This window comes from Macaca fascicularis, chromosome 11 (assembly GCF_037993035.2).
Source record: "Macaca fascicularis isolate 582-1 chromosome 11, T2T-MFA8v1.1".
Classification (NCBI taxonomy): Eukaryota; Metazoa; Chordata; class Mammalia; order Primates; family Cercopithecidae; genus Macaca; species Macaca fascicularis.
In genome coordinates this window covers 29224503-29251959 of record NC_088385.1, presented here as the reverse complement: position 1 = coordinate 29251959, position 27457 = coordinate 29224503, and the positions used below count along the sequence as shown (strand labels likewise).

At 37.5% G+C, this 27457-nt stretch overlaps 1 protein-coding gene across 7 annotated transcripts in view; it reads left to right on the top strand.

Annotated features, from left to right (window-relative positions):
- ITPR2 (inositol 1,4,5-trisphosphate receptor type 2) overlaps positions 1–27457 on the top strand; it is a 496384-nt gene that overhangs the window by 317625 nt on the left and 151302 nt on the right. For 6 of the 7 annotated variants that reach the window (XR_010579338.2, XR_012420091.1, XM_065523922.2 and 3 more), the window contains 2 exons: positions 19974–20082; positions 20902–21089. Coding sequence is in view for 5 of the 7 variants with exons in the window: in XM_065523922.2 (XP_065379994.1) it covers positions 19974–20082; positions 20902–21089 (297 nt within the window). In the remaining 2 variants the exon portion in view is untranslated. Of the gene's footprint in view, positions 1–4565; positions 4760–19973; positions 20083–20901; positions 21090–27457 lie in introns of those variants that run through there. The other variant, XM_074006446.1, reaches the window with a different exon arrangement.

The following is a 27457-nucleotide window of genomic DNA, read 5'->3' as shown; positions in this document are numbered from 1 at the left end:
AAATCGTATTTATTTTTTATTATTATGAGTAACCAAATTGAAAATGGTGTGAATTTAGATTAAAGGTGAAGCTTTATACTTAATTTTCCTTTTAACATACAGCTCTTGGCAACAGGCAGAAAACAAATGAAATGAAGTCAGTGTTCCAATAGTGAAACTGTACAAACAGTAGCAAGTTACTGGAGCTGACAGTTTTCAAATGATAGTAGCGGGTTATGTAAGTCACCCAAGATGGCTCAATGTACTATTATTTCCAGACAGAGTTGGAAATAGCACGTGCCAAGGCAACAGGCAGTCAGACAAAAACATAACAATTTACTTTCCAATAATTATCATCACTTCTTGCCAGGCTGGAACTCAATTGATCTGATACAGCAGAATATCTTTTTGTATGGATTTCTTTCAAGCCTAGAAATATCATGACTGCAGTAAATACTCCCCTAAATCATTTTTGGGACTTCATTAAAGGAAACAGCAATACTGTAATCACTTTGTTTTTTGCATATCAAACATAAATTGATACAAATCCCAGCCAGTGCTATCCTTCAATTCATTCACCCTTTCTTCTTTTCCCTCCTTGTTTCTAAACTTTCTCTTTTTTTTTTTTAAAAAAAATTGCAGTTAATTGGAAGCTTTTAACAAAAGAGCTGATTACACTAAGGAATTTAGCTCACTCTTCTTCCATAGCTGATAAAATATTAAAAAATAAGACCAAAATTATGCATTCTATGGTTTATAAGTATCACATTGTTCTTAAGATACATATTTAATTGACAGATTTCTAAGGAGGCTTATTAATCCTTCAGCCATTATTGTGAAAGGGAAATATTTCCAGAAGTTCAAACATGGGACAAATGAAAATGGACAAATGACAAGTTTGGTGGAAACGCAGCAAATGGATGTTAGAGATAATTTTGAAATAGTCGATGACATACATGTGTCCTGAAGTCCGTTGATTTTCCTCCTGGATGGCTTTTATGTATGAGACTTTCGTTCAGGGACTACCATGGGGGGAAAAAAGTAGGGCTGCGTGTGTGTGTGTGTGTGTGTGTGTGAGATAATTGCAATAAAGGAAATTTGGAGACAGTGGAAAAATTGGATAGAAGACATAAGGCAAAGGTGCTGGAAAGAGGGAATGCTGAGACAAGAGAAACCTGAAAAACTCGGGTGTAGATGAAATTATATTCCCAGATGACTTTTCATGGCAGCTTCGTGGCTGGCTTGTGCTCAAAGTCAGGGTTTCTGCAGAGAGAGAGAGGTCTGAACAAAGTATCGGAGGAAGAGTCACAGCTGGAGCTGCCCAGGACGGGAAGTAATTGCCCATTCAGAGTGACCCAAACTGGCCTGTATTATTTAAGGTAAACTAGCTAATGAAACAATTAAACCTGAAATTCTCTGTGGCTTAGTATAACAAAAGTTCACTCGAGTTGTATAGCAAAAGTTAAAATTCCAGTGAGTGCTTCTAGTCGGGCAGCATTTCTGTGAGCTGGCTTCCCTGGTAGTTCAGCGTCCTACGTTGCTTCCATGATGGGCTCGGAATCTTCCCTAGGCCACTTAGCTTTTCCGCATTAAGCTACAGCAGAGGAAAGGACACAAGATTCCCACAAGGGCCATTTCCATGGCACTTCTGCTTACCTTCAGTTTGCCTAGACTCAGCCACACGGCCCCACCTAGCTGGACAGAAGACTAAGAAATGTAGTCTTGTTGTGTGCCCAGAAGAAAAGGGAGAGGATTTGGTAAGCAGCCAGCCAGCCTTTGACACTTGGCTTCTTGTAGCAGTAAACTAGCGGGTCTGTCTTTCACTCTCTTGTGTTGGTAACTACAGATTTATGGGGCATGGATATCTGATGGTATCTTTGACACTGGATCTTTAGAAAACATTTTACTTTTTCCAGAATAAAAAGAATATTAATATTCTTTTTTCACTGGGTTAAAATGTTAGTATCATGGCAAAAGCATAATGAATCTTAATTCGAATTTAAGCAGGGGTTTTAAAATGCAGGATGGAAATGGCTTTAAATCCCCTGGGCATACAGGCAGCATTCTATGTTTCACAATAACTGCAGACTGTCTTACAGTAAAGTGTCTGCTCATATGCTTTAGAGTTAAAAATTGCTTCCCGGCTGGGCGCGGTGGCTCACGCTGGTAATCCCAGCACTTTGGGAGGCCGAGGTGGGTGGATCACGAGGTCAGGAGTTCAAGATCAGCCTGGCCAAGATGGTGAAACCCCGTCTCTACTAAAAATACAAAAAGTTAGCTGGGCGAGGTGGTGGGCACCTGTAATCCCAGCTACTCAGGAGGCTGAAGCAGAGAATTGCTTGAACCCGGGAGGCAGAGGTTGTAGTGAGCCGAGATCACACCACTGCATTCCAGCCTGGGCAACGGAGCAAAACTCCGTCTCAAAAAAAAAAAAATGTTTCCCTTCCCTGTCCATTGAGAGGTGTGAACCCCAAAGTATCTGAGACAGGTATCAGTCAATGTAGAAAGTTTATTTTGCCAAGGTTAAGGATGCACCCATGACACAGCCTCAGGAGGTCCTGACGACATGTGTCCAAGGAGGTCAGGACACAGCTTACTCTTATACATTTTAGGGTGACATGAGACATCAATCAATATGTGTAAGAGGTACTTTGGCTAGGTCTGGAAAGGTGAGACAACTCAAAGCAGGGGCTTCCAGGTTATAGGTAGATAAGAGACAAAAGGTTGCATTCTTTTGAGTCTTTGATCAGCCTTTCACTTGATACACAATTTCCATGTGGGGGGTGGGTAGAGAAATAGGCACTTATGCCTTAGTCTGGCCCAGTGAATCTGCATTTTTACATAAGCAGTAGGGCAGAGGAAGCAATCAGATATGCATTTGTCTCAGATGAACAGAGAGATGACTTTGAGTTATGTCCTGCACCTGTGAAGAAAAGCTGTCAATTTACATTGCCAGAGTGAAATTCAACAGACTTGTTTTAGGGTAAAGATCTGGAGGCCCACAAGGAATTTTCTTGTAGGCAAATTGTGAGGGAGGTCTGCAGGGTTTGTTGTTGTTGTTGTTTTTTTAAATCTTTGTAACTATCTTATTTAGGAATAAAATGGGAGGCAAGTTTGCCTGACACGGTTCCCAGCTTGATTTTCCCTTTGACTTAGTCATTTTGGGGTCCTGGGACTTATTTTCCTTTCACAGGGGTAAAGCCAAGAGCAAAAGATATTTTTGACTGAGGATGGAAATGAGATGAAGAGTAGATGAGGCAGAGAGGTACCGGGAGGTTGTTTAGGATGACAGATGTTGCAGAGAAGATTTTAGTGTCAGGAATAGTCAGATTGTGTGGAAAGGCGTTGAGGAGGACAGAACTGAAGAAACTGATGGGGCCTGAGGGTGAAAATGGCAGACAAAGATGGCTTAGACTTCAAGACTTTATTTGTGGCTATGTTCTACCAGCCTCCAGCTGTCTATGTGTTGGCCTCACACATGTCCCAAACGTGGTCCCACACATCAGTCCCACATATGCTGAGAGTAATTACTTTCTATTCATCAGAGGTCAAAATAGGATAAATAATGTTTATGTCATAGTATGACTTTTTAGGTGATTTTGAAAAGCAAGAATATGAATTCTATGAAAAAAATCTATTAGGAAATTATGGAAATGACAGAATGTAGAGGTATTTGGAAATAGAAAAAAAATGAGTGAGACAGTAAATACATATAAAAAAAGTTACTGAATGTCTGCTCAGCCCTGGAAAGGCAATGATGAACAATCACTCCACCTTCTTGACGTTTAGTGAGAAAATCATATACCAACCAAATAGTTGGACAGGGATTAATTAATTTCTGTTTTAAATTTACTCTGAAGGAGAAGTCCAGAGTGTTGTATGAGTGTGCAACCAGAGGGCACAAACTGGGCTAAGGGAGGGGTGTCAGAAACAGCTTCTTCAAGACAGTGACATTAAACAGACCAGAAGAGCAAGGAGGATTTGGTGGGAAAGGCCCTGGGAGCAGTGGAATGCACAGAGGTGTGAAGTGTGCTCCTGTTCCACTGACTGGCTGATCACTTGTGGAGCACTCTGCTATTTTAAAGCAATTAGCCACCCAGAAGAAGCAAGAAGGATGGACAGGAAATGATTGGTTACAGCTCGGGAAAAAAGAGACTGAGAAAACAGAATTTGGGGAAGTCAAGATGATAGTGAATTTGAAATAGGGGAGAAGAGTTGACAATAGCATAGAAAATGTTTTTCGAGCAGAGATATACTTAATATAAGTATCTTTCTTGGTATAGTTCTTTTTGTGATCTTTCACTATCAACTTCTGCCCTCAACATGTCTAGTGAACATTTTATAATTTTTCAAAAAGCTGTCGTTATTTTGCTTTAAAACAAATGCACACTCCTCAAAAAATTTTGGAAGAGCAGATAATGCAGTTGCCCCTTGCTGCTAAGCTAGGTGTTATTTTGCTATGAGCACCAAATGAGATGACATTTGTGAAACTGTCCTGATACATAATCAAATATTAGTTTAATTCAAATCGAATTGACTGATTCGTTCATCTCCATTATTAAAACAATTTGTGTTCTTTACCTTAGTCCTGCGGGTCCTCCTGTAATGACTAGATTAAGTGGTCCAAAGAAAATGACTGCATCTCTATGCATGCTGATTGCCTTTGGCGTTCTGGGACCTGACTGCTTAACAGTGGAAGTGATTTGGGGACATGGAAAAAGCTGACAATGTGATCTTCTCACTCCTCCTTCTCTAGCCTGCTAAAGCTGTAAATAAACAGGTGTGTGGTCAGGTCTTGTCAACAAAGTCTGTGGGAAGCATCTTCTTTTCTTATGGAAGCTACATGTCGTCTTCTCATCCTTTATTATGCTTAATTCTGAAATGGTTGGCAAATACCACGATGGCTTTTCTGTCACATCTGGAAGATGTGTAGTCTTATTTCATGGGAAGGAGTAAAAGGATGGTGGGTGGAGTAGCCTGGTTGTAATTATAGTGTACGTTTATTTGGAAAGACTAGCATATTAATATGCAGTGGCTAGATTAATTAAACTCAGCTGGCATAATTCAATATGGTTAGTTCCTGTAAAAGCAAACTGTCTTTAAACTCTTGAGGTTTGCTATAAAGCTTATGATGAGAGCAACATTTTGGATGTCTCTTCCTCCCTTACGAATTACAAAGGAACTTAAAAGCTGTCCTTTTAAAAATTTGTTCCCCTTCTTTCCCCACCCCTACCCACAAAAAAGAAAAAAAAAAACCCTTATCTACTTGATAACAAAATAAATTCCAGGATTATTTTTAGGAAGATGAGGGCTTTTTTAACTAATATACTTTGTGAACCATAATTTCCATGAAGTTGTTTATAATTTTGAGTTTCTACACCTCAAGTAGTGTGAGGTATCCATGGAAACTGTCTAGCCTATATTCAGTGCACTGGACTGCCTTCCCACACAGGTCAAGACTCAAACAGTTCCAGATACTAGCTTGATTTATTGTGCCCTAAACTTTAGACAGTTTTAAAAAGAAATTGGCTCCTAATTGACACATACAATTTCATGTTTAATTAGCAATTTGAGCCTGTCTACATTTACTAACAGATGTAACATTCAAAACATGTGCCATTATATCTGTTGCACAGATGCACTTAAATGCAGAACTTTCTGGCAAATAGCAGTTCAGCTGCTTAGCAAAAATTTGGACAGAACTGACATTATTTTCCTTAAGAGATGTACTTCAATATTATTTAAGGAGTGATTTTCCTTAACCAGTCTAATGGATTTATTTTATATTTTGGTAACAGCTTTATTGAGATATTCACATGCTATAAAATTCACTCTACAAAAGTATACAATTTAGAGTTTTTTGATATATTTATAGATTTACAACCAATACCACTGTTTAATTTTAGAACATTTTCATCACCCTTAAAAGAAACCCCATGCCTCTTAGAAGGCACTCTCCGTTCTTCCCAGCCCCAGCCCTTGCCTGTCTATTTTCTGTCTAATCTATTTTCTGTCTCTAAATTTGCCTCTTGTGGACATTTCATGTAAATGGAATCATACAATATGTAGTCTTTTGTGACTGCCTCCTTTCACTTGGCATAATGTTTTCAATGCTCATCTATGTTCTAGCAGGTATCAGCACTTCAGTCCCATTTTATTGCCAAAGAATATTCTCTTATGTGCATATACCATGTTGTGTTTATCCAGTCATCGTGGACATTTGGATTGTCTCTACAATTATGGATCATGCTGCAATGAACATTCTGTACAAGTTTTTGTGTGGACCTCTGTTTTAATTTCTCTAGGGTAAATACTTAGGAGTGGAATTGCCGAGATGTATGGTTACTCTACATTTAATTTTTTGGAACTGCCAAAGTGACAGTTTTCTATTCCCATTAGCAGTTTATGAGGGTCCCAATTTCTCCACATCCTCACCAACATGTGTTATTGTTCAGATCACAATGTCAGCTTTTTCCATGTCTCCACATCACTTATTTTAGCCATTCTAGTGGATGTGAGATGGTATCAAGGGGCAACTTTTTTTAAAAGGAGAGAAATGTAATATTGTCCATGGTTCAGAGATTAGTTCCATTTGTGTCTCTTACTTATTTACTTTTCCATTACTCTTGATTTGTAAGATAAATATGCCTCTCATCTCTATCAATATTGTCACTTTCCTTACTAATTTTAATGTAAGCCCACTCAGGGCCTATGATATCAAAATTTACAGTGGTGAATTGGGCTACATGTAGAAAATGTATCATGAAAAAGGGGAAAACACTGAAAACTGTTTGATTGCAAAGGTTAAATCTCTAAATTTCTGTATGTTTTCATCTTACTTTAACTAGAAAACAGATATAATACTGATGCCACATACTGTGAAGCAATGAATATTTGATATGATGCGAGATTAAAAGGTGTACTTATTTTTTGACTCAATATAGTTCGTCAATCCATAATTTTATGTATCCCTAAAAAGAAATAAATGCTGCCAATTAAACTAAAGCACACCATTGATTTTAAAGTGACCTGTAATTTAGAAATGTTAAAACATGCGGGAAAGAAATGGGTGCGTTAGAATCAATGAAATAAAGCAGAAAAGAGATGTGTTTGCTCACTTTTTTTTTGAAGGCAACCCAGTCATTTATGCTTACCAACACCCAGGGGAGAAAGCAAGAATCTTCAAAGACCTAATTCATTTTACAAATATGCATCAATATCCATAAGTACAAAAATATATATATGTATATATTACACACATACACACTGACATACACACAGAGAGAGAGAGAGAGAGAGAAAGAGAGAGAGAGAGAGAGAGAGAGAGAGAGAGAGAGAGAGAGAGAGAGAGAAGAGTAGAGAGATACTCATTGACTCATTCTTCCCTGCCTTAGGAGTATTAGATCAGCATCAGCAACCTGTAGTTCACTGAAATGAGTCTTCCTCTCTTCAATTCACTAATTCAGAAAAGCTGGTTTACCTCAAATCAAGTTTATTAAAGATTTTACACTTTCTTTTCAGCCTGAGAATGTTTCATCTTGTTTTATCCAGAAGCTCATTTCAATAGGTGATTCACAAACCTGTGAAAATCCACATTTATAATTCAGAGGCTAGCACCACAGTACTACCAAACAGCCATGCTTCCTTACCAGCAAATGTGCTTTTCATGTTATTCAAAATAAAGGTTTACTTTCTTTGTGCCCTGGATTCTAGTTATAGTTCTAAATGCATTAAAGTCGTGAAATATCTATCATGGTGTATGCCACAGGGAATCAAACTGATTTCCAAAATAGTGTTCATACAACCATAATAAGTCTAATAAAGCCTTTCTCAAAAAGACCTTTCTAAGGTAAGCATTTGGCACTTGGCCCCTTTAATTAGCTCAGGCATCTCCACGTTTGTTTGAACTGAGACCTCATAGTAATAATTGTTTTAGTGCTTTGAAATGTTGATGAAAATTTAAGGGATTTCTATTTTTCATTAGTTCTAAATCATTGTCTCATAGTTTTCTCTCTGCAAAATTCTTTGAAAATTATGGTTTACATATAAAACACAATTAGGAGCTCATGGGAGCAGATAATTGCTCCTATTAAAGTAGGCCAAATATGTGGCCTCCTGGACAAATAGATGCAAGAAATGATTAAGATTAGATTTGTATAATTTTTAATGTAGCAATAAACACTATAGTAATGAAATTATTTATTTCATGAGGAAAAATGAGATAAAAGAATTATCTTTATCTTCTATTATAAATTATGACACATTCAAACATAATATTTTAAAAAGAGAATAGTGAATTTGTATCTCTTCAAATTGACATATTCACATAATATTAAGAATTATGTTGCTGAGTCAGATCCTTGCATGATGTGCAGCCTTAAGGTGGTTTCTTTGTTTTTTAGTAAAATATGAAAATCCTATTGCAATAGACACATTGTAGCAGGGGGATAACCTGGACTGGACGTTTGGGATATTAGTGTGTTCTCTTGTATTAGGCTACATTTGCGATGATTAATTGGTATTTTACCTTCCAATCTTTCAGGCTAAATATAGAAATTGTCCATCTTTTAAGTGTTCTAACATTTTGCTTGTTGGATTTCAACACAATTTCCTTCTTTCAGCCAACCATAGGTAATGAATTTTATGTGCTTTTTTTTTTTTTTTTTTTTTTTTTTTTGAGACAGGATTCCCAGGCTGGACAGGGTGTCCCAGGCTGGAGTGCAGTGTGCAGTCATGCCTCACTCCTGCCTTGATTTCCCAGGCTCAAGTGATCCTCCCACCTCAGCCTCCTAGTAGCTGGGACCACAGGCGTATGTTACCACACCCAGATTATTTTCCTATTTTTATTAGAGATGAAGTCTTGCTAAGTTTCCCAGGCCAGTCGTAAACTCCTGAGCTCAAGTGATCCTCTTGCCTAGGCCTCCTGAGTAACTGGGACCCTAGACGTATGTTATCACACCAGGCTAATTTTTTTTTTTTTTAATTTTGTAGAGGAGAGGTCTCTCTATATTGCCTAGGCTGGTCTTGAACTCCTGGGCTCAAGAAATCCTTATGCCTTGGCCTCCGAAAGTGCTGGGTTTACAGGCATGAGCCAGTAATACAATTTAATATTTGCATATTAACTATTTTTAGTACAAGGCTGGGCATCTTATATTTTTAGTACTATGCTAAATATTTAAATTTTTAGTACAAGGCTGGGTACCTTGTAGTTTTAGTATTAATACAAGGCACCCAGCCTTTTACTAAAAATATGTAATGTACAAGTAACATTGAATAAATCTCAAATGTTTTCCAAAGCTATCAGACATGATATACAACATATATCAGCCATCCTTGAATAGGAGGGCACTCAGCATCAAATTTTGTTGATAAATTGAGTGATCTCTATTCAAAATCATTGATTCATACATTCAGTCAAAAATATTTATTGAGTACTTAATTTGCTGGCTTTGGGGCTAGGTGTTGGAATCAATGGTCAGCCAAAAAGGAAAAAAAAGGTACAGTTCCTTTCCTCATGGTACTTATAATCTAATAGAGGGTGATAGAAATCATTGAAAGATTGGTATAAGTAAATATACAGCTAAAGTACATGGTGATGTATATGCTATTATAAGAGGACTTAATGAGAATTGACTTGGTGAGGTTAGAGAGGATGACCCTGAGGAAGTATGGTTGAGCTGAGATCTAAAGGTTAAGTAGGAGTTAAGTAAAGCTAGGAGGACTCAGGGTTGGGGGACAGAAAGCATGGCTGGTGAAAGAGAACATCATCTGCTGATGTCTTGAAGCAAAAGGGAGCATGAAAAGACACTAAGAAGCTGTATGGCAAGAGGAAGATGTGGATTGTTCTGAGGTCAGTGAGATAGTGGCTCAAATCTATAGGTGTTGCATCGTGTATCATCCCCTAAAATAGTGCTTTGGATTTTAGCCAGGATTCAAAGAGAGCTGGAAAGCAACAGAACGTCCCACGTAGGAAGTACGTCCCAGCTTCCCAGTAGGAAGCTGTCATCATGATGTCTAATATTTCTTGAGCATTTTCTTTTACTATGATACTGGATTTTTATGAAGAAATATATACAACATAAATTTTAACTATAAAGCATTATAATATAATTATTATAATATAATAAAGACTCATGAATTCATCACCCAACTGAAGAATGAGAACATTACGTGTAACTTGTGTCTACCAATGTGTTCTGGCGTCCCCTTCCAGAGGCCACTGGTAGCTCACATTTTGAATACCATACTGCACGTCTTCTAGGACTTCCCTTTTTTTCCCTGTCATCATTCTATTTCTAACATTCATCAAAGTAGTTGTGTGTTACGGTGAGGCTCTGTTTAATCTATGTTTACTACTGTGTAATATTCCAGTTTGGGAATATTCCATAATTTATTTGTCCATTTTCCTGTCACTTGTTATTTGGGTTGATTCCAGGTGATGTTTTGCTTGTTGTTTGCTTTGCTATTACTATCAATGCAGATCTAAATGTCTAGGATATGAGGATATGATACTATTTGTTTCCATGAGCACATTCCCCTGGGGAGTGAAATTGGTGGCTAAGAGCATATATTGATGTATTTTCCAAAGTAGTTGTACCAATTTGCATCCCACATTCTGTTGATCTACGTCCTCTTCAACATTTGATTTTGTAAGACTTCTTAATTTTTGTCAATTTATTGGGTATAAAATGGTGTCTTCACCATTTTATTAGCATTTCTTTGATTACCAGTGAAGGTGAGCATTTTTTTCATGTTTATTGGCCATATGTATTTCTTATATGAAATGCCAGTTCAGTTCTTCTGTCAGCTTTTCTACAAGATTCTTATTGTTTTATAAACACTCTTTGTATAGTCATGTATTCTGAATACCAGTCATCTGTTGTTTTGCAAGGCTCCGAATGTTAAGGGAAGAATGACTTAGAGGGGCACCCTGTGGCTATGGAAAGACTTATGGATATGTGTTAGGAAGCACAGCCTTTCCACTAATGAGCAATTGTTGCATGATAATAACTTTATAAATATACTTAATATGTTTCTTGTGTTAAAACTAAATAGGAGGGAAAATAGCTCTTTTCCCACAGAACATGGAATATTCGTTTTCCTTTTAACACTACTTCCAGGAAAGTCTGTCTAAATTATCCTCTGAAGAATTCTGCTTTGTACATGTAATAGGGGTGATTGAAACCTATCCACAAGTAAGTGTTATTTTTAAGAAATTATAGCGTCAAATTGGTTTCAAAGTAGTCTTTCACAAAATGAATGCTGTTTTTCATTTGCCTTCTCTTGAAAAATTATAGAAGATTGGAGCTGGATATTGATGTCAGCTGTAAAAGCCATGGCTGTCTTGTGGCACTGGGCATTGTAACACCCTCTTTATGTCACCAATTGTGCAAGTCTTCCCCAGATTGAAACTTATTAATACTTTCCTTTAAACACAAAATAAAATATTACAGTAGCTGTTTATTTAGTACTTGTTATGGGCTAAGAACATAAAACTTTTCCTATTTAATTTCCTAATCTTTAAATAGCCTTGCAGTGTAAATACTATTATTCATAGATGGGGAAACTGAGCCTTGGGGCAGTTAATTAAAATTCTTCAGATCACAAAGCCAGTAAGTGGAAGAACCCAGACTCAAGCCAATTACGTTACTCTCTGAGACATCATTTCCTCTAAGGTCCACTAACGTGCATTATCATTGCCAATGCGGGGAGCATTCATAAACTGAACTTCTTATGTATTAAACTGTGTGTAGATATTATCTCATTTAATTCTCAAGGCTTCCCTTTGAAGTTGTACCATGTACAACTCCTCTATTCCATAGATTCCATAGACTCTCCTATCTGAGGAACTTCTAAATATATTCTGAATTTATTAAAATTTAGCTTCGTACATATTTTGTCAAATATTACATTGATAAGCAATACCAGTGCTAGTTTTCTTCCTCTGTTTTAAGAATAATTTATTTCTAGTATTCTGGGGAAAAATAATGAGGTCTTTATCTCTCACTCCGTGTGTGCGTGTGTGTGCGTGTGTGTGTGTGCGTGTGTGCGCGCGTGTGTGTGTGTGCGTGTGTGCACGTGTGTGTGCGTGTGTGTGTGCGTGTGTGTGTGTGCGTGTGTGTGTGTGTGCGTGTGTGTGTGTGCGGGTGTGTGTGTGCGTGTGTGTGTGTGTGTGGTGGTGGGGGTGGGGTCTTCCACCCCCATTGTTGGGGTCTTCTGCCCCATTGTTTCCTTGCCAGCTCTTCGGAGCCATGCATTCGTCTCACTGCCCTGTGAGCCAGCCACACTCTTTTGTTTGTGGATCAGGAGGTCACAGCTTGAAGATCAAGGACTGCTGCACTACAGTTGAGAATGCAAGAAATTCCATAGAAACAGGAAGGCCAATATAGGGCAGGATAGTGCTGGTGATACGTCCCTGTATGTATTGTTCCTCATCTTCTGTGACACCACCTTCCAAAGTTGCACCTAACTTCACTAAATGATTGTGGAAATATAACAGATGTCACAGAATCTGGGGTTAGAACTTTAAAACAGCAAACTAGTTACGACTTTCCCCATTGTCCAGGAGGAAGACCTTTCTCCCACTGAAGTTCATATTGCTATTCAGATCAGTGTCAGTCTTCTCGTTTATTTAAATCTCCTTCCCTCTCCTGCTGTTTCCCATTGTGCTCTCTGGGATGGACTGTAAGCTGAGTCCATTACTGAGTTATATACCTCCCATACAACAACATGGTCTTTGCAGAAGCTTTGAAATTACCTCTTGAAGTTCCATTTTCCCCAGTGTTTGGCAAGCTTGCACACGCCTGCACTGGCACCACTGATTTCAGTCTTTTCAGTAACAAATAGTACTCTAGTAGGTTTTTATACTGTGTGCCAGGGGACTATGGGCTTCACTTTATTGATTGTGTGCCACTGTCTTTGAGTGTGATTTTATGAGGCACTGATTTATGTTAGGTGAATACAGTCATTTTCCTTCAGTAAGGAGATTGTATCTAAAGCTTATCTGCTCATTTCTTGCTTGCTTACCCTCCTCTCAGCTTTTGTTCTGAAAGTCAGAAGACTGCTTATTCCGAAAACTAAACAATTACAAACAGTGAAATCCATTCTCAAGTCCTACTGGTGAGGGATTGCGTAAGTTCTCAAACTCTGAATTTCAGCAAACCCTGTATTTAAAATGGTTGAGGTAGAAGGGTCTGTTGGGTTTCATGTTAGTTAGTATGCTTCCTGGAATTCAAATACTGGGAGGTTTTAATTAATGCCCCAAAGAAAACAAATACAGTTTTCTTTATTCCTTGCTATCTATGGAGTATAGAATAATCTCCTAACAAAACCTTCTCAGCAACCCTGTTTGTCTTGAGGCTAGGATATTTGATAAACTCAGGGTGGTTATTGAAGTCACTCTTTCATTCAGCAGCAGCATCATCAAATATTTATACCTCATCATTTACTGTTTAAACATTTAAATTTCACCAATGGAATCAAATGGTCTGGCGAGGATTATTTATATTGGAAAACAGTGCCATATGTCTCCACTCTACATATCTGAAAATTCTTTCAGCATATGCTGCAGAATTACTTTTTGCATTCACTTTTCTACTTCCTGACACATGGTAGAAATGTAATAAATGTCTTTACAATTAATAAGAACGAGGAAAGAAGAAATTTGGAAGTTGGTTGCCATTATAGTGAATGAATATTTGGATCTAACATTTTCCACAGTCTTGTGGAAAGTAAGGCTCTTTACTAGAATCATTGAGACATCATATATTTTTCAAGATTGTAATGAGTGTGTCATTGTGTTGATGAGAAGAGCATCTTCTGAGTGCACATAACTACTCCTATTGAAATTTGTGTCTCCAATCTTAAGAAAGCTAGGCAAAGGCAACAGGGAGAGAAATTGACATACAACTTCTTGGACAGAGAGACTAAGATGTTCAAATGATTAGACAGCTAGATTATAAGAGATTAACCCATATTTTCCCAATGGAGTTATCTGAAAATATAGTTGATTATAATGATGGACAGAATATCACTCCACAAAGATACAGTTGTTACAATAATGTATTAAAATGGGAAATGTACCTTTTTACCCCTGGGAATTCAAATGAGGAAAAATACCTAATCAGATATATTGTTACTAAACCAAAAGGTTACGGAAACACTAATTATGCTAATCCCAAATTTAATGTTAAAATGGGACTATGGGGAGACCAACAAGTACATATCATCACCTCCTTGTAGATCTCAGCTGATTAGTAGCTAATTATGAATCTTTGAGGATAAGTCTTAAATCAGGCATATTTAGTTTACAGTTTTCATTACCTTTTGAATTTTTAGTTGAGGACTTAGTTTTCTAGGATGCTGGTTGTCATTTTTTCATGATATCTTGATTATATTTTACATAATGGAAAAATATTACTTTATTAAATTGTTTTTCTAAGGGGATGGGAATGAATGTGAGTATCTGTACCTCAAATATCACACATCCTTGAATTCTTCATTCCTAAGGCTATTAATCTCCCATTAAGGCAAACAGAGTTGTGCTTTCTCAAAAATGATACAAAATTTTAGTCCTTTCTAGGAGGCATAAATTTGATTATCCTTTCTATCAGTGAAAGGCAACGATTTCTGAGCTGTTTAATTTTTGATGCCTTGGACTCGGTGTAATAGGGAGTGGGCGGGAAACACCCAGTCCTCCCAGATATTCGCAAACCGTCAGCACGACTTCTCTGGCCACAAAAGATGTCTTTTTATGGAGATATTTTGTTGTAATTTCAGAAGGTGGTTGTTAGTTATCTTGGCTACATTACATTTAGCACATCTGGGATGTGTTCACATGAAGACATTGGCTAAAAGTAGTGTCTTGTGGCCTGGAAGTGACTCTGATATTGAAAAGGCTGTAAAGGACATTCCTTGCTTGTCCTCACTCAGCAAAGAGACTTTCCATGGGAGGCATATCAGGAATGCATTTTGGATTTCAAGAACCAGCACAGAAGTCAAACTTCTCAACTGTGGTGAAATTTTTTTCACAATGGCCTAATGTGCTTTTAGTTCTTCCCTCATATCTGCCATGGCAATTACAGCTCTGAGACAATTATTTGCAACCCTGACACAAGAATTTCTGACAATGGTTCTACAGTTACTTTTGAATTAAAGTAATTTGGGGAAATGACTCACATTTAAGCTACCACCACTGTACAGATAGTGTAAACTATCAAGAATGCCCCAAAGCAAATTGGGACACAGTACTTGTCTCTCACCGCTTAAGTCAGAACTGGATAGTTGTCAAGAGAAGTCAGTTTCTGCTGAACTTGTGATGTAGCAATATATGAATTTTTTTATTCTTAAATGAAGATTACTAAGACATAACAGAATCTTGTTCTGTTTATACCTATTCATTAATCACTTTTAGCACCAGAGTTTGTCTTAGCACAAAACTATGAAGTTTGAACCAAGACAGAATTTGTTTCAACTTTTAGTTGAAGTTGTAAGGGTACATTTTATATAGTGAAGTATGTTTATGCTTTAGGGTGACTTTGCCATGTTAGCTAATAAGTATATAATTCCAAGGACTGATTAATAGGTAAAAAGCTAGGATTTGGGGGGAGTTTATCATTTATTATTTTTGCCATTTTCTTAATATACTAGAAATTTATTTCACTTTTGTGGGGAGGTTTGGTATAACGTAAGAAAGTGTCTACAAAAGCACTTTGCAAGTTGTAGACTATTCCCATGATCTGGATAATACTAGCAGGGATAACATCAACAATGCACAACTTTTATAGCACTTACTATGTGTTGAAAACTGTTCCAAGTACTTTCAGTAAATTTTAACTATTTAATTATCACAGAAGTCTTCTGAGAGTAGATATTAGCAATTTCATTTGACAATTGAGGGACTGCGGCCCAGAGTGATGAAGTAACTTGTTTAAGATCCCCAGTTAGTATATGGCGTAGAGGGGATTTAAACCCAGGCAGAGTGGCTTCAGAGTTGAGAACAGAAAAATAGGAAGCCCCTGCCTTTTCTATGGCAGTCTGAATATTAAATAGTGAGTAAATAGATGCTTCTAAGAGGCTATAATTGAATGAGAAGAGTGTTGCTCATTTGATTTTGATGTCTATGAATCTGATAGGCACTGTGATTTTATCTGCCAAAGCGAATTTAAAAATAATCACAAATATGCTTATTTTGATTTGGTGTGACATAATTCTACTCTTTGGCTGGTTTTCAATAGTTTTATTATTCTAGCAGTATAAAGGGCATTTTAAAAAGTAAATGGTAAAAAAAGTTTTTCTATTTCATCTTTAAAAAAACTCATTGGTTTATGTCTTGGTTGGGTTCTTGCAGCAGTGTGACAAAAAGGTATGATTAAAAGACTCTCCCAGGGGCAGGTGCAGTGGTTCATGTCTATAATCCCAGAACTTTGGGAGGCCAAGGTGAGAGGATTGCTTGAGGTCGGGAGTGTGAGGTTGCAATGAGCTATGATTGTCCCACTGTACTCCAGCCTGGGCAACACAACAAGACCCTATCTCTAAATAATAATAGAAATAGTAATACATAAAAGATTCTTGCAGAGACTAAAAGGGAAACTAGTTCATAAGGGTTCAGTCATCTTCACAACAGGTTGCCTTTCAGACAGTGATGCTGACTTGTGCAATTTCAAGAAAAAGTCCCGGATTTTCATATTGTCAGCTTCAGTTATTACAGGTGGGCCAACTGTCTCCTACAGGGTTAGAGTGAGTGGTCTGTAGAGGCGAGATCCATGAATAGTACAACAAACTGAGCTACCCTTTAAAAAAATTAGTGCTTCAGTTAATATGACCTCACATTTTTCTCCCCAACTATAACTTTAACCCTGTAGTTTATGGGTCTAAAAGATTTTTCATAGCATCTCCTTCTGCTATAATGAGAGTCACAGTAATTGCTCAAAGGCGTTGACTCCAAAGAAATGCTTTATTTTGTTTTTCCATTCCTTTTGGAAGAAATATCCTTTGCCCAGGTGGATTTAATTCAACTCAAAGGACTTTCTCTTAAAAAAAGAAAAAGTAAGGACTATTTTCATTTCTTATGTTTCTTCTAGGTGCTGTATTTAAGTTTTATAAGGGATAGTGGATAGTAGAGTTGTATTCCTTGGTAGAGTAAGTTCTTACACGTCACTATTTCTTTTGAGACTAGTCACCACTTTTACTTTTACACCCCATTATGAAGAGGTCTTAAAGAAAGAAAACATGAAACAGGAAGCAATAATAAATGTCTGTGTTCTAAGAATTTAAGTACCAATAAATAAAAGTTGTTATAAGGATAAGCAAACTCCAGACACTCCCAGTGTCTATTAGAATTCTTGGCACTGGCTGGGCGTGGTGGCTCATGCCTGTAATCCCAGCACTTTGGGAGGCCGAGGCAGCCAGATTGCCTGAGGTCATGAGTTTGAGACCAGTCTGGCCAACATGGTAAAACCCAGTCCCGACTAAAAATACAAAAAAAAAAAAAAAAAAAAAAAGAAAGAAAATTAGCCAGGCATGGTGTAATCCCAGCTACTCAAGAGGCTGAGGCAGGGGAATTGCTTGAACCAGGGAGGTGGAAATTGCAGTGAGCTGAGATTGCACCACTATACTCCAGCCTGGGCAACAGAGTGAGACTCCATCTCAAAATAAATAAATAAATAAATAAATAAATAAATAAATAAAAATTCTTGGCACTGTGACATTTAGGACGTGTTAGTTGGGTGTTAACTGTGCACAAGACAGGTCTGTCTGATGATCACATAAGTTAGTAGACAGGCTATGCCATGTAGAGCCTCCTCAGAGTCAATGGCTCCTCTTATGCTTCCAGAAGACTTGGTAGATGTTCCTATTATTGCGCTCATCTCATTGTGAACTCTTTGAGGGGAGGGTTATATCTTATTGACTTAAAATGGTGCCTAAAACAATTGGCACCTAATGAATATTGTAGAATGAAGAGGGAAGATAGGACTGGTTCATAAGTAAGATGGAGGAAGATCATTTCAGGCAATGAATATAATAGGAGGAAAGAAAAGACATGGAAGGCTCTGCAGGCGCAGTGGCTCATGCCTGTAATCCCAGCACTTTAGGAGGCCGAGGCGGGTGGATCATGAGGTCAGGAGATCGAGACCATCTTGGCTAACACGGCGAAACCCTGTCTCTACTAAAAATACAAAAAAATTAGCCAGGTGTGGTGGTGGGTGCCTGTAGTCCCAGCTACTCCAGAGTCTGAGGCAGGAGAATGGCATGAAGCCGGGAGGTGGAGCTTGCAGTGAGCCAAGATCGCGCCACCGCACTCCAGCCTGGACGACAGAGTGAGACTCTTCTCAAAAAAAAAAAAAAAAAAAAAAAAAAAAAAAAAAAAAAAAGAGAGAGAGAGAGAAATGATCACATGGTTGAATTTGGTTAAAATATAATTTAAGAAGGCACTATTGGAAGCTACAACTGAAAAGGTAGAACGGGCAGGATTTCATGTCATTTGACATTTCAAGTCATTGTCAAGTTGGGGTGGGGGGGTAGTAGGTGATTCCTTAAATTTGGAGCTTAAATGACGAGAATGGGTGTGATCTTCTTAAAAGAAATTAAAATTAAGGGGAAAACATTTGAAAGAGAAGGAATATTCTGTTCTGAAAAATTGAGTTTGAGCTTCCAGTGGAGCCTCAAGACACAGGTAAGGAAATCTAAATGGAAACAGAATGAGAATCTTAGGAAAGCAAGGTCCAGGCTGGAGGAAACACATTTGGCAGGCAGACCAGCAGAAGTGATTGTGTAACTAAGGATAAGATGAAATTGCCAAACAGAAGAGGAGCACAACAAAAGAACTGAGGATAATACCTAAAGAACTTGAGAAAGAATAACCAAAATATGAGAAAGTGAAGGGGCAATGAGAGCTACATGTCACAGCATGAATGTTGGATGCAGCATGACATGAAGAAATGGCTGGATTTTGTAGCCAAGAGTTGAGTCAGGTGTTGCTCAATCACCTGTTAGCTGCATGATCTGCAGCCAATTACCTAAGCTCTTGGGCCACAGTTTCCTTACCTTACCTGCAAGGTGGGAATAACACCTCTGAAGTTGTGTTAATATAAATAGATTAAACAAGTATTCCTTAAATAATGCTTTTAAATCACTCCTTTTATTAAAATAATAATCACCAATAAAAGAGAAGATTTGGAGTTATCTGTGTTTCTTATGTACATGCAAGCAATTATATTACAAAATGTATTATTGTAAAAATGTCCTGTAATGAGTACAAAATTAAAGACTTAGGATGTTTTGGATTATGTAATTTGTAAAGGAATACACTGTCTTTTGCCCACAGTCTTCTGAGTAAAGCATTTTGGAGTTTAAATATAATTCAGTCTGTTTTATCAAGGTTAATTTTTTGAGAACCTGCTCTGTTCCCAACTCTTTTCTTGCTCTTCTGACTAAATTCCTCTACCTAAGCCCTTTGCTTTCCAATTCTTAGGGTGTTTATTATTCTGAGTCTTCTTTAGGTGACTGATACTCCCCAACTCTGGGAACTACAGCTTTTGAAGCAATCTTAAATTTATAGCGTTTGTGATTTTTCTAGTACATTCTATTGAACACACTCTTCTTTTATATTTTTGACAGAATAAAATTATATTTAAAACTGTTTATTGAGTTATGATTAATTGGCATACAAAAAGCTGTACATATTTAATGTCTTCAACTTGATGAGTTTGGAGATAAGTATACACTATGAAACCACCAGCATAATATCTGCCATAAACCTGTTCATCACCTCCAAAAAGCTTCTCCCATCCTCTTTATTTATTATGAGAAGCAAAATTATTATTTTATTGGGATGCATTTGTAAATTTTTGCCTCAGAAAATATTATCTGATATAAAGTTAATTTTTCCATGACTCAACATCATTCACAAAATGCTTTTAAAGCATTTAACATACTGGCATTTTTCACTTTTATTAGAAAAGGAAACAATAACTCTTTGTTATCCTTCTTATTAGGGTAACACATTAAGAAAGATACTTCTGAATCGATACTTTAAAGGTGATTATAGTATTGGCATGAATGGACACCTAACAGGAGCCTACTCCAAAACTGCACAGGTGGGAGGTAAGTCCTGTCATTTGTTTTTTCGTTTTAGGATTCTCTTGATACATATCCATGTCATTGTTACTCTCGTATTTTACTGAAATGGCAGAGATATAAAAGAGTCATTTAAAAATCACTATTAAAAACTTTCATACAATTTGGGGTTCATAAAACAACAGATTTGAACATCAGAATTAATTTTGCTTTTTGACTTTGGAAAAATAGTTAAGTTATAATCTCTTAAGTAGAAATTAAGGACAAAATAAGCTAGTTTTCTTTTTCTATTTTTAAGCAAAACATTTAATCACATGTGTCAAACATTTAATAAAGAGTTCTGTTTTTACAAACTTTGATTTTTTAAACTCAAGCTTGTTTGTTTGTTTGTTTTGTTTCTTTTTTTTTTCTTTTTTCCGAGACAGAGCCTCGCTCTGTCACCCAGGCCAGAGTGCAGTGGCACAATCTTGGCTCGCTGCAACCTCCGCCTCCCAGGTTCAAGCGATTCTCCTGCCTCAGCCTCCCAAGTAGCTATGATTGCAATCATGTGCCACCACACCCGGCTAATTTTTGTATTTTTAGTAGAATTGGACTTTCACTCTGTTGGCCAGGCTGGTCTCGGACTCCTGACCTCAAGTGATCTGCCCGCCTTAGCTTCCCAAAGTGCTGGGATTACAGGCATGAGCCACCATGGCCAGCCTCAAGCTTCTATTATATTTAACTTTGTAGGGAAAAATCTCAATGATTAATATTTTTATTAAAATAATAAAATTTAAGAATTTGAAAACCTTACACGTTAATAGTGTCTATAATTAAGATTTATGTATTTATTTTTCCTAATCACAGGAAGCTTTTCTGGACAAGATTCAGATAAGATGGGGATATCAATGTCAGATATTCAGTGTCTGCTGGATAAAGAAGGTGCCTCAGAACTTGTCATCGATGTTATAGTGAACACCAAAAATGACAGAATTTTTTCAGAAGGCATTTTCCTCGGCATTGCCTTGCTCGAAGGAGGAAATACACAAACACAGGTACTTGTTCATCAATCATGGGGATTACATTTATTATTGGTATTTCTTGTTTACTTGTCACAGAAACCAAGGAAAAGTAATGTGTTTCTTTTAGCTCTTATTACTATAAAAAAAATCCATGTATCACACTTTTCTTAAATTTATTTGTTTGCTGTAGAAACTACAGAGCTTCACAATTTATTCTGTCAAGCAGAACATTCCTCTGAAACTTCCTTCTGACATTATTCCAGGAATTCCACAACAATGAGCAATATGCTTACCTGCACACAGGAGATTAGGCCACTATTTCCAGAAGGCACATGTTTTCTTTTGAAACTTCTGCCAAGTAGCCCGTAGGCTTGACTACACCCAAAGGCAAAACATGCTGTATGAGCTGGAGAGCTGGGGAGTGTTCCCAGATGACAGACATTTTCCTCCAGTCTTTTTTTTTTTTATCATTATGGTTAAATAGTAATAATTGTACATATTTATTGGGTATAGTGTGATATTTTGATACATGTATATAATATGTAATGATCAAATCAAGGTAATTAGCACATCCTTCACCTCAAACGTTTATCATTTTTTTGTGTTGGGAACACTCAAAATTCACTTTTCTAGCTATTTGAAAATATACAATAAATTGTTAATTATGGCCACCCTACTGAGGATTAGAACACAGGAATTTATTCCTCCCATATAACTGTCTGTTTTGCTGCTTGGTAGCCTGCTCTTTCTAGGTTTGCCTTGGTCAGTAAAGAAAACTACCTACTTACAACTAAGTATGTTATTAGAAATTCCAAAAGCCATTTTCTCGACTCATGGCCAGCAGAAGCCATGTCTAATTTGAAACTTGGATATTGTGCTTCATTTAACTGTCAAATACATTGAACGATAGGAACATTACCATCTAACACATCCAATCACAGTGGCTTTAGGAATAAAGGCCTCGAGCAGCAAGTGGCATGGTGACAAAACAACGCTACATCTATAGTACTTAGTTGAGAAAAGAAAGTGTTTAAAATTCTCATGATGCTGTAGCTGCAGCATAGATTTCCTCTGCAGGAAGTTGAGGAAGGAGGTGATGGAGGAAGTTGAGTGAGTTTTCTTGGAAATTATCTTATCTGAACCAGGTGTTCAGTTGGGGCTTTTTAAAAATTGTATTTTATTTTTAATTGATAAATAATCATTGTGTATATTTATGGGGTACAATCTGATGCTTTGAGAGAGATATATATATATATATATGTTGTGTAATGATCAAATGAGGATAATTAGCATATCCATCACCTCAAATATTTATCATTTACTTGTAGTGAGAGCATTTAAAATTCTTTCAGCTATTTGAAAATATATAACATATTATTGTTATTAAGTATCATTGCCTTGCTTTGCAGTAGAACACCGAAACTTACTCCTGTTTAACTGAAACTGGACTCTATGACCAATGTTCCACTGTCTACTTCTATGACTTCAGCATTTTTAGCTTCCACTATTTTACTTATCAATGGATGAATGATTTTTTAAAATGTGGTTTATGAACATGACAAAATACTATTCAGACTTAAACCAGGAAGTTCTGTCAACTGGGACTTTCTAGAGGAAGTGTCCAGGCAACCACATAACATTAGATAGAGACTTTTCAGTGGACAGAAGTGACAGTATTTTTTTTTTTTTGGTAGGGGGCATCTCTAGAAGAAATCCTTAGCATTACAGTCTTTTCTAGATTTCTGTTTCTAGGCCACTAAGGGTCACCAGATGGGATCATCCTTCATCCTTTGCACTTATTTTTGCTTACTTGTATCCTCATATTGCTGCGGAATAAGCCAGCTCCCATTGGAAACTGCACCTTCTATTTATAAATTCCTGGCAAGTTGTTCCCCCAAGATCTCTTCACAACCAAAATATTTTTCAGTCCTTCTTTACATGATTTTCTGTGGCATTTGCCACTAGTGACTTTTTCTTTCTTCTTGAAAGCTTTTCTGCCTGGGTCTTGGGACACTACCCTCTCCAGCTTGTCTTCTACCTCCTACCATTTCTTCTTAGCCTTCTGCAAAGGTTTTTCTTCCTCTGCTTAACTCTTGAATCCTGACATCTCCCAAGTCTCTTTGCACTCTCTCTTCTCACTCTGTTTGTTCTCCAGCCTGACCTCATTCATTTCCACACCTTTAATGTTTACTGTGTTTGGATGCTTCTGAACTCACTGATGTTCTAGACTCTGTATCCAGCTGTCTTCCAGAATATTTAGTGGGATGTGCACAAATGCCTTAAGCTCAACAAATCTCACATGGAATCTGCTGTTGTTCTCCATACACCCACTGCTCCTTTTGCCATTATCTCTCTCAATGACTGGCACTCCATCTACCCAGTTGTCTGATCAGAAAATGATAGTCAGCCTTGAACTTAACTTCTCCACCCTCACTTACTCTCTTCCTTAACATCCCACTGATGACCAACTTCTGTGATTCTACCCCCTTAATATCCCTCATATCCATACTCTATTATTTTCAATCCCTGCTTTTCCAGCTCTCACTACAGATCCTCCTTGTCTTTTCCTGGACAGTGACAAATAGTCTTATAAGAGGTGTCCCTGCTTCCAGTTTTGCCCTTCTCCAAATCATTCTTCATGTTGCCTTCAAAGATGCCTTTCCAAAAACATGCTATTCTTCTGCTTAAAATCGGTCACCTGCCCTATAAAGACAGACTCCCTGCTATAGTCCATAAGATCCTTCCTGTTCTCTTCAAATTTTCCAACTTTCCCTTGTTCTTCCACTCTCTTGCCTCCTGCATCCTTCCTCTTATGCATCAGCTACACTTAGCTCTTTGTCATTCCTCAAATGCGTTGTGTTATTTCTCATGCTGCTTTCTCCTCTTTGAGGATTCAACTCAATACATTTCTCCTAGAAGCCTTTTCAGGCTCTGTATCTCACTGGGTAGAATTGATTACTGCTTACTGTGTGCCCCTGTTATAACCTGTGAACGTCTTTAATGACACTTCTGCCACTTTTTTTTGTTTGTTTGTTTTTGAGATGGAGTTTCACCCTTGTTGCCCAGGCTGGAGTGCAATGGTGCAATCTCGGCTCACTTCAACTTCCGCCTCCCCGGTTCAAGCGATTCTCCTACCTCAGCCTCCTGAGTAGCTGGGATTACAGGAACCCACCACCATGCCCGGCTAATTTTTTGTATTTTTAGTAGAGGTGGGGTTTCATCCTGTTGGCCAGGCTGGTCTTCAACTCCTGACCTCAGGTGATCCACCTGCCTTGGCCTCCAAAAGTGCTGAGATTACAGGCGTGAGCCACCGGGCCCGGCCATTTCTGCCACTTGTTTGTGCCTCTTCATGTGTGTATCAGGTGCCATCTAGTAAATTATAAGTCCTTCAAGGTTGCAACTACATTTTATTCATCTTGGTACCCCTTGTGTCTGGACCAATCTTGGGGTTCAATCAGTGTGCAGAAGGGAATGGATCTGTGAATGAATAGTCCTAATCAAATTATTTCTTCTTCATAAAGTCTTTCCTAGCTCGTCTGGGGCATTTGGTATCCATTCCCTTGTCTCAGCTCCTATGCACTTGTTTCTTTAATACCCACTTGGCATTTTCCACGTGCTACTTTGTTTAGTTGTAATTTGTATTATACCCTGCCTCTCCAGTTGAATTTCAACTTCTTCAGTATAGGGGATCATATCCTATTCTTTATGTCTACAATACTTTACAGCCATTCAACAAATATTTGTTGATGAAACAGCGTTAAATTACTTTTATATATGAAAATCTTCTTTTAAGATGGATTATGACAATAGGTACCAGCCTTCCTCTACTCGGATGTCTCACATTGTACAACCCAGATGGCAACTATGTTTTCCTGGCTCTAAGAGGTCTAGTTGAGATTAGCTCAAATCTTATTCCTTGCCCTATAGCAGTCTAAAGCACACTCCTCCCCAATATACTTGCCAGTTCCCCGGGGGTTTTACATTCTCACTGTCTCCTTAGCCAGAAACAGTCTTGCTTTCTCAGCACATAGATTCTTAACACCCCTGCTTCTGTCATGCTGAGAATTGCAGCCCCTTCCTTAATTTCTTCCTTTCCGGCTACATTAAGTCAACGTATGTATGTTCTATACTTTATTAAAGATCAACTGAAGGGGAGGATACAGGAGGTACTTATATTACAGTTTCACATGGAACCTAATGATAGCAATAAGAAAAATCATACCTACTAAATATGAGGCACTGTTCTTTGTGATTTGTATGTTTTACCTTGGCTAATATTCAAACAACCTGCGAGGTAACTGGTGTGTTATCCTATTTTACTGAAGAAGAAACTGAGATAGACCCAAGCTTACGTCGCTAGTTAGAGATAGAGCCAGGTTTCAAATCCATGCAGTCTGGCTCCAGATCTGTGCTCTTAGATGCAATAAGCATCTATTTTCTAGGAATAATCATCTCCATCCTCACCCCTAGGATATTTCACTTGAGGATTCTCCCTGCATCATGCTCTTGTCTTTCTCCATTCTCACTTCCCTTCCCTTTTCTGCCTCTTCCACTCCCCTGTCACACATATCTGTTTATCCATCCCCGTTAGTTCCAAAACACTTGGAGTTTCTTTCCTCTTACACTCTGTGCAGCTAATGGAGGTAGTTTCCTAAGCAAAAATCATATCTTTAGTGAGAGGAATCCTTATGCTACTTATTGAGATTATATAAATATATATGGAACCTACTTTTCCTTTTTAAAATCGTGTTGTTAAGCATTGTAGATACCTGGTTCTTAAAAGGTATTATCTGTGTAAATAATCTAGCGTTTTGATCGTAAGAGGTTGTTTTATACATTTAGTGATTTAGAGTCAGAAAATCTAGATTTAAATCCTAGCTCTACCCCTTACTAGTTACATAATATTGGGCAAGTCACTCATCTTTACTAAACCTCATTTTATGAATCTATAAAATGGAACTAAGAATACTCTATTCATCACACTGGTGAATTGAAAGTATCTATGAAGTGATGTATACGTAAGAACTACATAAATTATGAAACTTTGTTTTAATAGAGCCACAAAGTTCTCATAACTCCTCATTAATATATTGGAAACTCCTTCCACCTTCTAACCCCATTATATTGAAAAGATTCTAACTTTATCATCTGCTTAATTCATGGGATTGTAGAGGTCTGTGGATGCTGCATTTATTGTTTGAATTAACAAAACCAGCTTGACTGCTTTACTGTGGTTGCTATGGTTACCATGACTTTTTGGCCTTATTTCTTGAGGGTTGCTCGCCTTCTGTGTAGGAACTTACCCTTGTAGGTGTGCAGCTGACATCTAAGGCTTCATAAGACATTCTGTGTATATACATTGCGCATAGAGAAAATTGCAGGGTAGGCAACCATTTCAAGACCTGATGTCATTAGAGTCTCGGTTATGGATCCCAAGACCTGTGGGTCATGGTTCCAGGAATTCCTAAAGGAAAGCATATCCTGGAGGCAAACTCCCCAAATTTGGCTATTTAAATGTTCTTATATTGGAATAGGACCAGTTCTGCTTGATCTGGAAATTATTTTTTCTTATGTTTTCTTCATACTATCTCTCCTCGAGCTTATATAACTCTTTTATTCACTACAGTTAGGGAGTTACTATCTTTATTAATTTACAAATGATATTTATCTTGTCTTGTGTCTATCTCATAATCTTGGTAGTAAGAAGTTATAATTTCCCCACCCACTTCAAATTCTATCTTCCCTGGAATGTGTTATCTTTCCTACCTCCTACTGCTTCTCCTGGACACTTCCATAAGGCATTGAGCAGACAAGAATTGGGTAAATCTTCCCAGGGCTGAATATTTCCACATCTTACAAAGATACATTTTATCATACTTTTGTTTCTGAACCACTTCTGCATCATTATTGACTAAATTTATTTTAAGGTGGATTTGTCTGAGACCCCATGCAAAACAATGTAGCTAATGAGGAACCAAAAGAAGTTGGTACCTGTTTATCAGTGAGATCCCATGAGTCAGGCTACCGTGGTAACACTTTCTAAATTTCTAAAATGTACTGTAATTTAGATAAAGAGAAAAATAGTCCTTTGTAACTTTCCGTAAACTCATGTTTATACAGGGTGATCATTGGGTTGATGGCTATTTTCCACTTTAGATTACAAACTCATGAGAGCAAGGATTGTGGTTGGTTTCCATTTTTGTTCTATCCCTATTAACAGAGGGCTTGACACATAGTAGGCACTCAATACATTCATGTTGAATCAATGCATGACTTTATAATAATATAAAAATCAAAGAATTCTTTCCATACAACTTCTTATAATGTCCCTGTACATTTTTAAAAATATATAACCAGTAAGGATAAATTAAACAGCATATGAAAATATGTTGGAGTTTAGT